Below are 16,158 nucleotides of genomic sequence, written 5' to 3' on the forward strand. Positions count from 1 at the left end.
AGCCCTGCAAAATGACCTCCAGCGGGCCATAAATGTGATGTGGCTGCTCAAACTGTCAGAAACAGACTCCATGTGGGTGGTATGGGGGCTCGACATCCACAGGTGGGGGTTGGGCTTACAGCCCAACACCATGCAGGACGTTTGGCATTTGCCAGAAAACAAGTTTGGCAAATTCGCCACTGGCGCCCTGTGCTCTTCACAGATGAAAGCAGATTCACACTAAGCACATGTGACAGATGTGACAGGCTCTGGAGATGCCATGGAGAACGTTCTGCTGCCTGCAACATCCTCCAGCATGACCGGTTTGGCAGTGGGTCAGTAATGGTATGGGGTGGCATTTCTTTAGGGGGCCGCACAGCCCTCCATGTGTTCGCCAGAGGTAGCCTGACTGCCATTAGGTACCGAGATGAGATCCTCAGACCCCTTGTGAGACCATATGCTGGTGCGGTTGGCCCTGGGTTCCTCCTAATGCAAGACAATGCTAGACCTCATGTGACTGGAGTGTGTCAGCAGTTCCTGCAAGACGAAGGCATTGATGCTCTGGACTGGCCTGCCCATTCCCCAGACCTGAATCCAATTGAGTACATCTGGGATATCATGTCTCGCTCCATCCATCAATGCCATGTTACACCACAGACTGTCCAGGAGTTGGGGATGCTTTAGTTCAGGTGTGGGAGGAGATCCCTCAGGAGACCATCTGCCACCTCATCAGGAGCATGCCCAGGCATTGTAGGGAGGTCATACAGGCATGTGGAGGCCACACACACTACTGAGCCTCATTTTGACTTGTTTTAAGGATATTACATCAAAGTTGGATGAGCCTGTAGTGTTTTTTTCCACTTTAATTTTGAGTGTAACTCTAAATCCAGACCTCCATGGGTTGCTAAATTTGATTTCCATTGATAATTTTTGTGTGATTTTGTTGTCAGCACATTCAACTATGTAATGAACAAAGTATTTAATAAGAATATTTCATTCATTCAGATCTAGGATGTCTTATTTTTGTGTTCCCTTTATTTTTTTGAGCAGCGTATATGATGTGTTCGGTTCTGAGAATGCACATAAGTTAAGCCAAATCAGATTTGAGGTCAGCATGTATTCAATCAGTAAGGGCAGCTGGTGTAATTTTCTAACTGCCCCCCAGTGATGCTATCTCAAGGTCATTTTGTGAAATTGATTTGGTCCGTAACTCTAGTAAGCCTCCAATGGGAGTTTCACTAAGAACGTTTTCAAAAATTAAATAAGCCCTAAAACTTTCATGAGAACCATTTTAGTGTAATGATTAAAAGCACCAGGCTAGAATCTGGGAGACAGTGAGTTATAATGCCAATGTAGGCATAAATCCAACTGGGTGACCTTGGGGGCCAGTCCCTCCCTCTCACTGAGAGAAGCAACCTAGAACTAAGAAGAAATTTCCTGACAGATCAATTAACCAGTGAAACAACTTACCTTCAGAAGTGAATTCTCCAACACTAAATGTTTAAGAAGAGATTGGACAACCATTTGACTGAAATGGTGTAAGATTTCCTATCTGAGCAGCGGGTTGGACTAGAAGACCTCCAAGGTCCCTTCCAACTCTGTTACTATTATTATTATTATTATGAATAATATTATCCCAACTGCAAGGACTAATCTAGGCAATAGCTAGAAATCAACACTGACTCAAAAGCACCACCACCAACCCAATTCTGCGAACCCTTTCCTATTAGCATCCCATCATCACTATTTTAAGGCAGGGGTCCCCAACACCTGGTCTGTGGACCGGCATCAGTCCATGGCATGCCAGAAACTGGTCCATGCAAACAAAAGTGAAGCCCCATCTGTGGGATGCAGGCAGCATGCGAAACCACGCGCCCTCCGGTCCATGGAAAAATCTCTCTCCATGGGACTGGTCCCTGGGGCCCAAAAGGTTGTGGCCTCTCTGCTTTAGGGCATCCATTCCTAGCTTACTGCTTCCCAAATGACTTGGACTACAACTTCTCTGTGGATAGTTGCAGTCTAGCATATCTGAAGGGCATCAGGATGGATAAGGTTCTTTGGGGGAATATGCTTGACTTTTTCCTAATTTTAACTGGATGGACTTTGTAGAGACTCTTCATTTGATTGTATGTGAAATCTGTGAATGGAAAACCAATGTAGGATCACTATCCGGTGGTGAGCCATCTTGCGAACAATCCCACCATCATATGTTCTTTGTGAATCAGCTGCCCGCCTTTTGTATGACAAAAGAAGGCTGCTATTTTATAGAGATTCTCAATCATCCAGGTCATGGTTGTCCCAATGGTGCTTTTTCCATGGCGGGAGGGTGTCCCTTTGAAAATATTTTGCTTCTCGTCCAAGAAACTTCTTCAATTCTAAAGACGCCTCTTGGATGAGAAACAAAACATTTTCAAAGGGGGAAAAAAAAACCAATCCAAAAAGTCCTGTTGACTTTTGGAAAAAGCACCTTTGGGAGAATTGAGTCTGTTGTTATCCAGCTTAAAGGCAGTCAGCAATTACATTTCATGTGCTTATTAAGGAAAACTGACAGTGTTGCTTGGAAGAGAGTTTGGAAAAGAGTTTCCCTGTGCCAGACCCTTCTTCACAATTTGGAGAGAGCATTCTGGAAAAGTGGTTTTAAGTATGTCTTGAAGACCCGATCGTCCTGTTGGAAAGCAAAAGAGAAAGGGAAGGGAAAGTATTAGGCATACGACTTGGTGGCAAAGACAAGCTTGATTTTCATAATAGCTTGATTTTCTCATTACAGCCTCATATAACTAACTGTCCATTTTTATATTTTCACTGTGTTAAACTAAATGTAGGGAAACCAGGGCTCCTAATAGAAAGTAGAATTGTGTCCAACTCTAGGGAGCTGTACTTTTCCAATCCACCATCAATTCACTATTCCAATTCAAAGTCAAAGAGTATTGTCTGAAGATGCTTCCGTGGGTATACGGCCAGCATGACTATACGCCGGGGTTCCTGGAATGCTATTACCTTCTCATTGAAGTGGTACCTATTTATCTACTTGCATTTACATGCTTTCAAACTCTTAGGAGCCACCTCGTCATGCAGTCATTGGGTCTCGAACTGCCAACCTTCCAGTTGATAAGCCCAGCTCGGCCAAGTTCTTATCCAGAACAAAATAGCGATCTGCAAATAGTCCTTAAGAAACTTAAGACTAAGAAACCAATGCCATATAGGTCAAGACTGCTTTCATTGTAACAGTAATGGAATCCCACGAGTCTGTATGTGCTTTCCCCCTCCCTCGTTTTATCTGCGTGAACTGGGAAGGGGTGTGTGAGATGCTTTTTCAAATTACTTTTTGGAATGGACACAAACCCACTTATCTGACCATTGCTTTGCTTGCAGTACTTCTTCTTGTCCTTCAAGGCCATTCCTTATGGCCACTACAGCAAGGGAATTAGGGCTTGAGTGAAAGATTCCTCATCAAACATTTGAAAATGGACAAAAAGGGGAATGTTGCAAGCCCAGGTTGTATGCTCAGAACTTCAGAATGATTGCATACTGTCACAAATTGCACCTGATGATCAGAGGTCGCAAGGATGGACGGCAATCCATTGCAGTTAGTCCTCAGTTTACGACCACAACTGAGGCCAGCATTTCTGTTGCTGAGCAAGGCAGTTATTAAATGAGTCGCACCTGATTTTATGACCTTTTTTGCCACTGTTGTTAAGTGCATCATTGCTGTTAAGTAAATCATACAATCGTGCTTCCCCATTGGCTTTGCTTGTCAGAAGGTCACATGGTCACAAATGATGATCACATGATCCCAGGGAACTCAACTCTTATAAATACAGGCCAGTTGCCAAGTGCCCAAAATTTTAATCATGACTGTAGGGATGCTGCAAGAGTTGTAGGTGCAAATATTGCAAGTTACTTTTTTTCAGTGATGGTGTAACTTTGAATGGTCACTCAAAGAAAGGTGATTAGTTAAGGATACACATACTTATAATGTGGCAATGCAGGCCTTGCCCACTATTTCAGAGCTTTCCTATGCCAAGTCTCCATCCTTGATTTATGAAACTGCCTAGTGTTTTTTTCTTTTCTTCTCTTTCTGCAGCTTGCTGGCAGCTACAAGCTGTGTTCATTGGGTTATTTGAGTCAGAAACCTAGATGACTTGCTTGTCTGAGTAGAAAACTGAGATTACTTGCTTCCCTTCCTATCATTATACTCATGCCAGTCACTTTATAGTGGAACAGAAGTGCATAACAGGAATGGAAGCACCAACATTTTGTCAATAAGCAGAGAACATGTATTTTTCTGGGCAACTTAAAAACCTCAAGATAGCCAGGCAGGCAGCCTTCAGGCAATGGTAGACAGAATGCTGATTAAGCAGTTATACAGGTATTTTCTCTTGTCTTCTGATTTTCTGTTGCTGCTCAGATTATTTGGGACATGGGAAGGAAGAACTTAATGAAATGCAAAATTCTGTCCCATTTAATGTTCCATTGACTTTTGTAATGCCTTCATAGCTATTTAAAATAGGTTATGTTGATGTATGCCTCCATCCAATTTGATCTGTATTTTGAGCACTTAATTCATTCTAATTTTCCACTCAGGAGGAAAAAAAAAACAAGGTTAGAAAAATATCTCCCCACCTTCTCAGAGTAACCACTAATCCTGCTTGTTGCTTGAGCTTTCCCATTCAGCATTAACCAGGTCTAAACCCACTAATGTTCAGGATGACTGCATCAATTTCCATCTCTCTTTGTACCAGGTAATCTATATTCTTGCGATGACATTTTTTTGCTGATATCCTGCCTCTCTCGCTGTTTGCAGAGCTGCCTTTTTCTTTGGCTGTTAACATGCTTTTTCTCTCTTCCAAATCAGCCCTCAAATCCCCTTTTTTCTCCTTCCAAGGGGTGTCCCAAATCATTTCAAATTTAACCTTTTCTGTTTGTTTCGAGCTCTGGTAATAATAAACCCTTATGTTACAGTTAGTTCTCTTTTATCACTTCTTATGTACAGATGCGTATATATTTTACATATTTATATAGGATTAACCAGGTTATGGGGAAATCACACAAATAATACATTTTTCATAATGCATGTTCAGCCTGCAAAATAGATTTTGTCTTCATCTGATGCTGAGAAAGCAACTATTTCCCGTTAAATACTGCCTCTTAATGCAAACCTGGTATTCCATTCCATCAGGACCCAGATTGTTGGGGGCAATATGCTGACTCTGTAAACCGCTTAGACAAGTCTAAGTGCTAATTCTATTGTTATTGCTATTCCACTAATTCTTCTCACCTGGTGATTGGTTGGGGACTTTTTGGCCCACTCATAAAGCCTCTGATAGACATGGCCATCATAGCTTCCTAGGGCTGAATTTAAACATGCATCAGAAAAGTCAAAGGCATCCACCAATGGCACAGCATCTCTCCTGAAAGAGCACGGAAAATATTTGATGAGTCATAATTTATTATTTGATGAGTAATAAATTCTACCCTATAAGGCAGGGGTCGCCAACCTTTTGGACCTCAGGGACCACCAAACTCATAATTTTAAATCCTGTGGACCACTAATTTGAATTTTGACTGACAGTGGCTTGCTGACATTTTCCCAGGGTCTCTGCAGAAAGCAGCAGAGATCCTGGGAAAATCCCCCCAAAAGTCTGCAGGAAAATTCCCCACCCCATTTTCATACCGATCGATCAATCTTTATTTGGTATCGCAGGATACTGTCTCCAGCTCCATTCTCAGGGGGAGAGAGAGAGAAAGAGGGAGAGAGACTTTTGACTTTGTGCAAGGAAAGCAGCAGAAGTCTTTTTTCTCTCACCCAAACTCCACCAGAATGGCGCAGGCTCTTGGAGCAGAATGCCTTGCAGGGTCCCAAAGACTCATTTCTGGCAGAGTTTCGGGGAGAGAAAGAAAGGTTTTTGCTGCTTTCCTTGTGTGCAGCCAAAAGCAAAAGAAGAAAGAAGCGGAAAGAAGCATCCCGGTGGCCAGGAGAGGCACATGGGGTGAGTTCCCTCCCTCTGCTCTTTTTCCCCCTCTCCTCACTACCTCGTGTTGTTCACAATGCAAGCGGCTCAAGCCTTGTGTTCCCAAGGGCCATGTGGGTCGCGTAGCCTTGTGTTCCTGTGCAGCCTGGATCAATTGCTTTGGGCGTGACATTTCTCTGTGGACCACCAAAATTTTCTCACAGACCACCAGTGGTCCCCAGCCCACTGGTTGGCAACCACTGCCATAAAGTACTCAAAGTACAACCCAAGTATCCAACAGAAGTTTTCATATAGACATCAACATTGACTGAAATCAGGTTAGAAACATAAGAACTGAAGGTACTGAGGTAGCAGCAATTTTTAAGCATCAAAGTAAACAAGTTTGAAAAGTCAAGCACTAGTAAAATATGTGACCTATGGGCAGGAAATGGATGGATCACCATTGGGATAGAAGCCCCTAGAGAGGTAACCTGTGGTTGTCCCAAATACTGCAGAACTACAGTTTTCAGTATCTCTTACCATTGGCCCTGGCCTGAAGTTTCTGCAAGTAGTAATTTAGGTTCCAGACTTTTGTCTGTACAGAAGCACGTGTCCCTTTAAGTTTGTAAAATCTTGAATGTTTCAAACTCGTATCATCATGGTGGCATCATGTGATGTATCCCGACTTTTACCCCTTCGCTAGACCAGCCGTGAGCATGGCCAGCATGTGACACATCCGGCCCAAAGGCCGCAAGTTTGGCAGCCCTGATGTAGAACAACAGGAATTCAGAAGCAAGTGCCAAGGATCTCTAACTGAGCATAGAAGTTATGCATATGAGCAAGAATGAAAAATGGTACTTTGGTCAACAATTTGTATAAGCCTTTGATAATATAAGGAGTTAATTTTGTTCACAATACAATTCCCATTTATTAATATAATTAACAATATAAGTTAATTATATTAATAAACAGTAGTGCAGCATAAACTATCCTTGACCTAATATAAAAAGTATTGGGCAGGTTAGAGCAAAAATTTAGTCTGACCAGCTGCATGGTTGGAAAGAGATCCATTGGAGAGGTTCTACTTCTACACGGTAGGGTTTCCCTTTCAATATCTTCAATTGCTGCTCAAAGTGATTTCAGGAACTAAGATCAGAAAATTTGTCTGGAAAGATTTTCACATATCTGGGAGGTACATCTGAAAGGGGTGTTTCTCCAAAGTGGTTAATGTTCCTCCATATTTGGTCAGTTGGAGATGGGTATCTCTAGACAAATCCCCATGTTTTTATTAGTAGTAGTAGCTGCAGAATTAACCTAAGTAATCATTTTTGTCAACCATTTCAAATTTACATTCATCCAACTTCTCAGAGAAAATATAACAGAAGGATACAATTAAAACGTATTAAAAAAGACATTTCTTGGGAAAATTGACTTTTGCTCATACTGTGAGTAAACATTAACTCCATTTTCATATTCATTCACTCACATAGAAATGTCACATGATACGGTTAATCTTGATAGAGAAGCAGATGCAAAGTAGGTTTATGGAGAAAAATAAAGTGATATCAGTGCTTCTCTGAAGGATCCCTGAAATGTGCCAGCCTTCCTTTTTGTTTATCCAAAGATTAGGCAGTTTGTTAGATTTGCAAGAGCAGCCCCCCCCCCCAAATAAAAAATAAATAAAATTTACGGAATTCAGTCATTTTTGTGGAGAGAAGAAAATCACCTCACCGAATGACTGCCAAGAGATCCAGGTATGTTTCAGTCACCCTGTCAATTTGCTCCGTAGAAAAATACGCATCCTGCATAAAATCTCCAGCATTAGAGAAAATCCCATGTAGAGCAAAGAGGTCACAGAGATTTTTGAGGACTCTCTGGATGGCAGATTCTTTTGCATGATTCTTCAACTCTTCAGTAAATTTTTGTACCACAATGTAATGGCTATGAGCCTGAAAAAATTAACAGAGAAAGTCATATCCCAGATCTTTGTTATCATAAACTTGAACATATATTAAAAGTTTGTATGTCAAAAAGATGGTTGGAAAGAGATCCATTGGAGAGGTTCTACTTCTACACAGTAGGGTTTCTATTTCAATATCTTCAATAGCTGCTCAAAGTGATTTCAGGAACTGAGATCAGAAAATTTGTCTGGAAAGATTTTCACATATCTGGGAGGTACATCTGAAAGGGATGTTTCTCCAAACTGGTTAATGTTCCTCCATATTTGGTCAGTTGGAGGTGGGTGTCTCTAGACAAACCCTCATGTTTTTATTAGTTGGCCTGTTAGCAGCATTAACCTAAGTAATCGTTTGTGTCCACCATTTTGAATTTACACTCATCCAACTTCTCAGAGAAAATACAACAGAACAAAATGCATGGCCTGAGAGATCACTACAAAAAAGAAAAGCCAACAGAAAACATAAGAAAGAACGAATTGGTGGACCATGCAGGAAACAGTTGGCCCCAACAACTGCTTTTTGTAAGGTAGTACTCTGTTCTTCTAACAACACCCCCCCCCCCCAAAAATGACAATTGTTATAAGTCAGAACTGTCAAACTCATACATGCTGGCCAGGCCCATGCCCAATTTAGCAAAGGGGGGGGGAAGTCCCGAAAGTCATGTGACGACGCCGTGACCACGTGAATTTGATACTCCTGTTAGAAGTCATGATTCACACTAGAATATGACAATGCTACTCCAGCTGAGCCTATGCTTCAGGATTGTCAGCATCAGAAATCAGTGAACCAGGATTCAGTGGAATCTGGACAGTCACAAGCATCTCCTGTTCAGCTGGAGCAGTCACATGATGAGGCACAACCCCCAAAGTCCCAGGTTTAGGCACATACGGAAGTAAGCAGAACTATGTTCTTCAATGCGGCTTCTTGCTAAGCAAGGTATGAGTAAAAGCAGCCAGCTGGCTCCAGATATATTTTGTTAACTTGTGTGCTTTTAGTCCTTGCTGGAGACAAACATTTCAGCTATCCAGCTCTTGAATCATATTCCTGCTTCATGTTTGTGCCTCTAGATGAATTAGGGAATTGTAGATATATATATATTTAAATTGTATGTGAATGCAAGTAATAGGATGAAGAGTAGGTAGAACTGAAGCAAATGTTGTAAGTCCAAAGCCTACTAACTGCATAGAACCTGACTCAACTAATATATATCTAATTTTGGATGGCATATTTTGGGTCAAAAAAGTTCCTTTTTAAAATAGGGAGAAGACATGCATGATTAGAAAAAAACCTGGCACACCTTTAAGCTTAAAATGTCAATGCCATCTTTCCCTTCCATTCTTCCTATACAAAAGGTGGCTTTGCAAAGTGTGAAGGGACTTATTTTCCTTGGGTTCATTGCCTGACCCTAATTTAATTGGTGGATTCTCAGTTCCTGCCAAAATAATTGATCGGGGAAAAGCCCAATGTAATTACTAACCATTGCAGCTCTTGTTAGCTGCACAGTGCATTGGTTCCAGGCTTCATGTTGTGTTTTTCCTGCCTGAACCAACTGCTGAAGCTTCATCGCTGCATTTCTTATCAATCTGAGAAGAGAAGAATACAAACAAATATTAACATGTCAAAATGTTCAACTAATTTAAAACTCATTACCTCATATCTAAAAAAATTTTTTCTTAATGGCAGAAGATGGGGACTGATCTAGCAGTGACATGGGAGGGTGGAATTTTGAAATGAAGAATTGCAAATAAAAGAGTTTTCTGAACACTGTGATCCAGAAAATAACTCTCACTACAAATCAGAAACAATTCAATACACCAACCAAAGACCATGTCACTCTGCTAAACAAATAATTCCCTCAACATTGTCAAACTATTTACTAAGTCTGCATTATTATTACTATTACTATTAATCCTCTCAGCCTTTTTTTCACCTCCCACTTATGACTGTAACCTTGTTGCTTGTATCCTAACGATTTTTATTGACTGTTTCCTAGTATGATTTGATTGCTTATTGTACCCTATGACTATTACTAAGTGCTGTACCTTATGATTCTTGACTCTTGACAAATGTATCTTTTCTTTTATGTACACTGAGAACATATGCACCAAGACAAATTCCTTGTGTGTCCAATCATACTTGGCCAATAAAGAATTCTATCTATCTATCTATGTCACAACTTTGCAACTTTCCCATTACGATACATGGCAATCTCAGGTTCTGCTTGATGTTTATAAAATGGTTACATTTCAATCTAAATTGTTTATCTGTACCATGTGTGTAAAGTTCTGACTGTGTGAGTATTTGGTCCAAGTGTTAATCAGTGGAGGTGATTGTGATGCTATGGGGTAAAATTTATCAGTTGAGGTGTTTCATCAGCAATCCTGAAGACAAAGTCATGGGATCTACAGATATTTTATCCAGTGGCCTTCCCAAAAAGATCAATAGAATCCTCTTCCAACCAATTATTTATGAATGAGATGGAGGCATCATTTTGAAAATAGAAGCTGCTAGAAACAAAAGGATCAGCAGGAGACAAAATTGACTATGAACAGTCCTGCTAACAAATCTGGACCCTTTTATTCTGTTTACTTGGCTGGGAAAGCAGGCTTGCATGGAATCTGTTTGTTAAAACCATCATCTCCATCTCCTCCTCCATCTCTTCCCCCTCCCCCCCATCCAGGTCTCTCTCCTACCCCTGTCCCTCATCCCATCTCTATTTTGTTTTTCTTTTGGCACTTTTATTAGAAGGAGAAAAGAAACCACATACATTGCCATGATAATATGTGTGCATTCTTGTTTATGAGGTAAAGCGATGAATGATGGGGTAAATCACTTCATTTTATAAAGGGGGATCTTAATTTACAAGGAGTTCATTTTAGTCAATAGTTAACATTTGACTTTAACGGGGCAGTGGACAAAAGCATGCATGAAATATCTTCAGTATGGTTTCAGCTGCAATTGGCATCTTTGAATGGACGAGGTAGGAAACTGAATTTTACACTAGATTTCTGTTTTTTAATCCCCCCCACCCCCACTGTTTATTCTTCCTTTGAAGATGAAGAATCATCTTCCTTGGGTAAATGCAGTACTGAATGAGAAGGTTTTTTTTTAATGATGATGCATCATTAGTTGGTATCAATTCTTAGTGACAACACATATTTTCTCCCACTATTGTTATATTTGTATGATCAATTTGTTTAATCCTGAGAATTAGGGGAGCCAACTGAAGAACATATGAATTCTGGGAAGAAGCTTATATTAAGACATGACCTTAGGCTAAAGTCTTCTGCGTCATCTTTAATTTTATCTGATCTTTTACCATCCAACCTTTGGATTGGCATATAATACCAATGTAGTCCTTGACTTGCGATACCAATGTAGTCCTCAACTTGGATTGGCATGTAGTCCTCAACTTGCAATATTCATTTAGTGGCTGTTTGAAGTTACAACAGCACTAAAAAAAAGTGTTTTATAACTGGGTCTTTGCACTGAATGAGCATCATAGCATCCCTAAGATCATGTGATCAAAATTCAGGTGCTTGTTATTTGAAATTTATTTACAACAGTTGCAACATGCCAGGTGCATAAGGGCTACACCATTTGTGACTTTCCCAGCTGGTTTCTGACAAGCGAAGTCAATGGGGGAGGCCAAATTTGCTTAATGACTGCATGATTTACTTAACAACTGCAGTGACTTGCTTAACGGCTGTGTTAAAAAAGCCATCAAAGCAAGTGAAATTCCCTTAGCAATAGACATTCTGATCTCAGTTGTTGTAAGTCAAAGACTATCTATTCCAGTTCTGTGTTGAATTTATGTTTACTGACAAATCTTTGTTGGTAAAACATAAATTCAACACAAAAATAGTTTTTTGCGAAAGCAACTGCCTGCGAAGGCTCCTGGATTGGGGCTGAAAGGCAAAAGCAGAAGCAGTGTGCTCCATCTGGAAAAAACATCTATTCCAGTTTCTTTATACCAACCTGAAGGCTCGATGCTTATAGGCATCTGTGTATATATCAGGATTTAGGAAATCCTTTTCTTCCTGGGCTTGACATTTTCCAAAATTCACTGAAGAAAAGTAGGCAACTGATGAAGGAAGTGGCTGGCCCATTTGTGCCATTCCATAGCATTTTACAAGAAATCTAAAAATAAAGAAGAAAAATGAAAACCAAGACACATTCTAAGACGAGCTGAATGATGGCAATTATTTTCAGAGATAAACAATAGGGATGCAAAAAAAGATTGCTTTTGGACATTAGAATACAGAAAAGATATTTACCATGTAGGCCCTGTTTCCTTATGAATGTTACACCACTATATTTCCTGAACTCTTTAGTCCAGCCATGGACTAAATATAACCACAACAATAAAAAGAAAGGAAAATGTATTATTTTCTGGAACATGGGAGAGACACTCAGTCCAGCCAATTTTTCCCCTTTCTCACAAAAGTTGTAATTCAAGTATTCTTGCAGCTTTGTCTCTTAAGTAGTTGGAATGTTCGTGAATATTCTGTTCCATAAGATATCTGGAGCCAATCAGCAGTAATAGCTCCCCTTCTTTAAGTAAAGGAATATACACACATAGAGGCGGAAAATGCAAACGTGAACATTTTCCCTGTAGCATTTTGGAATCCCTTTCATAATATGGAAGTGCTGGAAAATAAAAAAATAACCTGGACTCCTAGAGACCATTCATTTTATAAAAAACCTGCAAAAGTGCTTGTAAAACGTATTCTGGAAAAGCTTTTCAGAATAGAATTGAATAGAAATAGAAACAGAAATAGAATAACAGAGTTGGAAGGGACCTTGGAGGTCATCTAGTAGTCCAACCCCCTGCTTAGGCAGGAAATCCTATAACATTTCAGACAAATGGTTGTCCAATCTCTTCTTAAAAACTTTCAGTATTGGAGCATTCACAACTTCAGGAGGCAAGTTGTTCCACTGATTAATTGTTCTAACAGTCAGAAAATTTCTCCTTAGTTCTAGGATGTTTCTAGCAAGGCTTCAGAGATGAAAAGTAACATTTTTTCACTGATGTTACCTGGCTGTTTGCAGCAGGAGGACAGTATTTTCTCCCTCATAAGTACACGACGGGACCACTTTCACATAAATGGAAGGCAGGCCACTGAGAAGAGAGTAGCCATGTCCCCCACAAGCCCTTCGACACACCTCAACTCCAGCTGAGCAGTAGTCGGTAGTAATCACTTTTATGCCTGCTGCCAGGGCGTGAAGCTGTGAAATGTAAGAAATTTAAATGGTAAGATAGATCGGGTTTGAGGTAGCAGTGAATTCATCAGACTAGAACTGGAAGATTTTGAGTCATACTTGGGCACAAAGCCATCTGGCTGACCTTGAGCCAGTATCTCTCTCTCCCAGCCTTAAAGAGGAGGCAGTGGCAAGCTACTTCCAAAAGGCAAGATTTTGGAAGTGGCTTGCCACCTTAAAACTGCAGGGACTTGCCCATGAAGTTTCCAGGAGCAAACACTGACTCAAAGGCATTTTTTAAAAAAAGATACATAACTCCAATACTTCCATAGAGAATATAAAAATGAATGTTTAAAGAAGCACCCTTTCATTTTCCCAAGTACATTTATGAGGGTTTACATCTGTTTCTATTTTATATTTACACTTCATATGGTAAATTCAGACCAGGGATTTGAGGAAGGGAACACGTACAATGTAAATAAATAAAACTTCTTTAGGTTAATCTTCTCTAGCTTTCAAAAGTCTTGTGTAGTAAATCTGAGAACCTCCTATTGGAATGACCCTTAGGATATCAGCTTGGAAAATGTTTTATTTGCTCAAAGGTAGACTAGAAATGCTTACCAGTCATTGGATCAAGTCCCACTGATTCAAACTGGAGAGACCCTTAAAACACTTTCTACCTTCTTAAATCAATATTGCATCTATTAAAAAAGCATTACTCCTATTAATAATAGCATCCATACTGGACAGCAAATTTAAAAAGCTCTTAACATTACTTGGACCATGTCCGAAGCCTTTGTTTTGTGGTTGTAAAACAAGCCAATGCACAAATATCTCTTGAAACCACAACTGTCCATCGAACCAAAGTCTTCTGTTTCAAACAAGGAAAAAGCTCCAATCACATTCTTCCTGAAACTATCCCTTTGCATTGCTTTTAAAATTCATTTTATTAGTGAAGTACAGAAAACAATAAACAATGACATTTGAATTAAAACATCTAAATCAATGCTGCTTAAACTTGGCAACTTTAAGACATGTGGACTTCAAGTCCCCAGATTTCCCAGTCATATCTTAAAGTTGCCAAGATTGTCTAGATGTACTGTTGATAACATGTATGCACTAAATTAAAAAGAAACCAAAAGAAAAAAAGGGATCCATATAATAATAATGATACAAAATTAATGCCTAAGCCTACATCTGTTAAATACATCATATTGCTCCATCTTTTCATTTTTAGATATGATATCTATAAAATTTATAAAGAGCATGTATCTTAAAACTATTCTTAACAACAAGAATTGCTACCAAGTCTGACTACAGTGCCTGCATAAGGGTTTAAAATATATGGGCTTTCCTATTTTATAGATATACAATATTTTAAGCATCCTTAAGCATCCTTATTTGGATTCTCAAGACGTAGGACATAGATCACATTCCAATTCAACTGACTTGGGAGTAATTTTTACTGAAGACCATGAATTTTTTTTTCTGAGTGAATATGCAAAGAGCAATTTTGCTGATTGATGAAATGAGCCAAAAGTTTTCTACACAAGAAGATGCTATATTTCTCTTTCACATTACCTCTGGAAGCAAGTCAAATTTTCCTTCTTGGGTCTGGTTGTAGCATCTGTGGAAAGTCTCCAGCAGATAGTTGCAAGTAAAATGAAAGGCATAGGCAGTGGCCAGCTGAGGAAAAAGCTTCTGTTGCTGAGTCTGATAGTCCAAAATCTTAACCTCTGGATCACTGAGGAAAAGAAATATTGAAGGTGATGAATGGCAGGCTTGCCCACATATCTCCAAACTATCTTCACAACAGAAGGAGCTTTCTATTTTCACTTGATTACACTTTTGGCCTTCAATAGCAAAGTTAGTGAAAACCACAAAATCTCAGCTTTCTTTTTCAAAATAAGAAATTGGAAAGATTGAGCATTTCAGTTACAGTGAAGTTGCATTTCTTTATTTCACCTGCAGATTAGCATGAGACATGCTGGCCATGGGTGATACAGTGTAGTCCTCCAATAGAATTCCCTCATCCCAGATAGTCAGGTTGGGGTACTGGTTAAGTCATCAGAAACGAGACTGTGAATTCTAGTTCCTAGGCATGCAAAATCAACTGGATGACCAGTCACTCCCTCCAGGCCTGTCAAACCGGTGGCCCGCAGGCTGAATAGCAAGAGTACTTAGACTTATATATCGATTTATAGTGCTTTATAGCCCTCTCTAAGCAGTTTACATGGTCAGCATATTGCCCCCAACAATTTGGGTCCTCATTTTATCCACCTCGGAAAGATGGAAGGCTGAGTCAACCTTGAGCCTGGTGGGATTTGAACTGCCAAATTGTAGGCAGCTAGCTGCAGAGGTAGCTTGCAGTACTGCACTCTAACCACTGTGCCACAAAGGCTCTTAGACTGTATCATCCATGTGAATGTATCATACACATACCAGTTCCGCAAAAGGAAAAAACTGTGATATATCCCAAGTTGTCACATGATGTGATCGTGTTTGACACCCATAGTCGAGTCCAACTCACTTCCCAGTGTTATTATTGTGGGGAAAAATAGGAGGAGGAAGAAGTATTAATATCTTCACTGCCTCAAATTATTGATCAATATAATAAAAATGGGATATAAATAAATACATCCTTTATCTTCCCCAAAACTGTCTATTGCCAAATTTAGGTAATGTTTGCTTTAATATTTGATCATCCAGTAACAGCTTTTGTGGAGTAAACCTCTTCTTAAGGACTAAATTCTTTAACAGCCATAACTGATCTATGACAAATTGCTGTTGCAATAAGAACATTTAGTTAGTAAAGAGCTTAATTCCAGGTCTAAAACAAGATACAATGACTACATTATTTTCATGCACCTAAACATAATTTTTCTTGTCAAATTTTTGGCAAATCTATGTAAGCATATAAATGCCAATTAAAAACTAGGAAAACACATTTTTACCTAACTCCCTATAGTGACAGAAATAGCAAACTGGGTTCCAGCATAGCCAAATCTGAACCAAAACAGGATATGCTACAAAGGACATGAATAATAAGATAAAGCAGCCATTTATCA

At 39.7% G+C, this 16,158-nt stretch overlaps 1 protein-coding gene across 2 annotated transcripts in view; it reads right to left on the reverse strand.

Moving 5' to 3' along the window:
- Positions 1–2,495: 2,495 nt before the first annotated feature.
- Positions 2,496–16,158, reverse strand: part of ACOX2 (acyl-CoA oxidase 2) — a 30,432-nt gene continuing 16,769 nt past the window's right edge. For both annotated transcript variants that reach the window (XM_026721649.2, XM_087923554.1), the window contains 7 exons: positions 14,672–14,834; positions 12,927–13,117; positions 11,867–12,028; positions 9,366–9,471; positions 7,662–7,879; positions 5,258–5,390; positions 2,496–2,644 (listed from right to left, as the gene is read on the reverse strand). In XM_026721649.2, the coding sequence (XP_026577434.2) occupies positions 2,582–2,644; positions 5,258–5,390; positions 7,662–7,879; positions 9,366–9,471; positions 11,867–12,028; positions 12,927–13,117; positions 14,672–14,834 (1,036 nt within the window). In that variant the 3' untranslated portion in view covers positions 2,496–2,581. The remainder of the gene's footprint in view (positions 2,645–5,257; positions 5,391–7,661; positions 7,880–9,365; positions 9,472–11,866; positions 12,029–12,926; positions 13,118–14,671; positions 14,835–16,158) is intronic.

This window comes from Pseudonaja textilis, chromosome 2 (genome assembly GCF_049901715.1).
Source record: "Pseudonaja textilis isolate UNSWEBS1 chromosome 2, rPseTex1.2, whole genome shotgun sequence".
Lineage (NCBI taxonomy): Eukaryota > Metazoa > Chordata > Lepidosauria > Squamata > Elapidae > Pseudonaja > Pseudonaja textilis.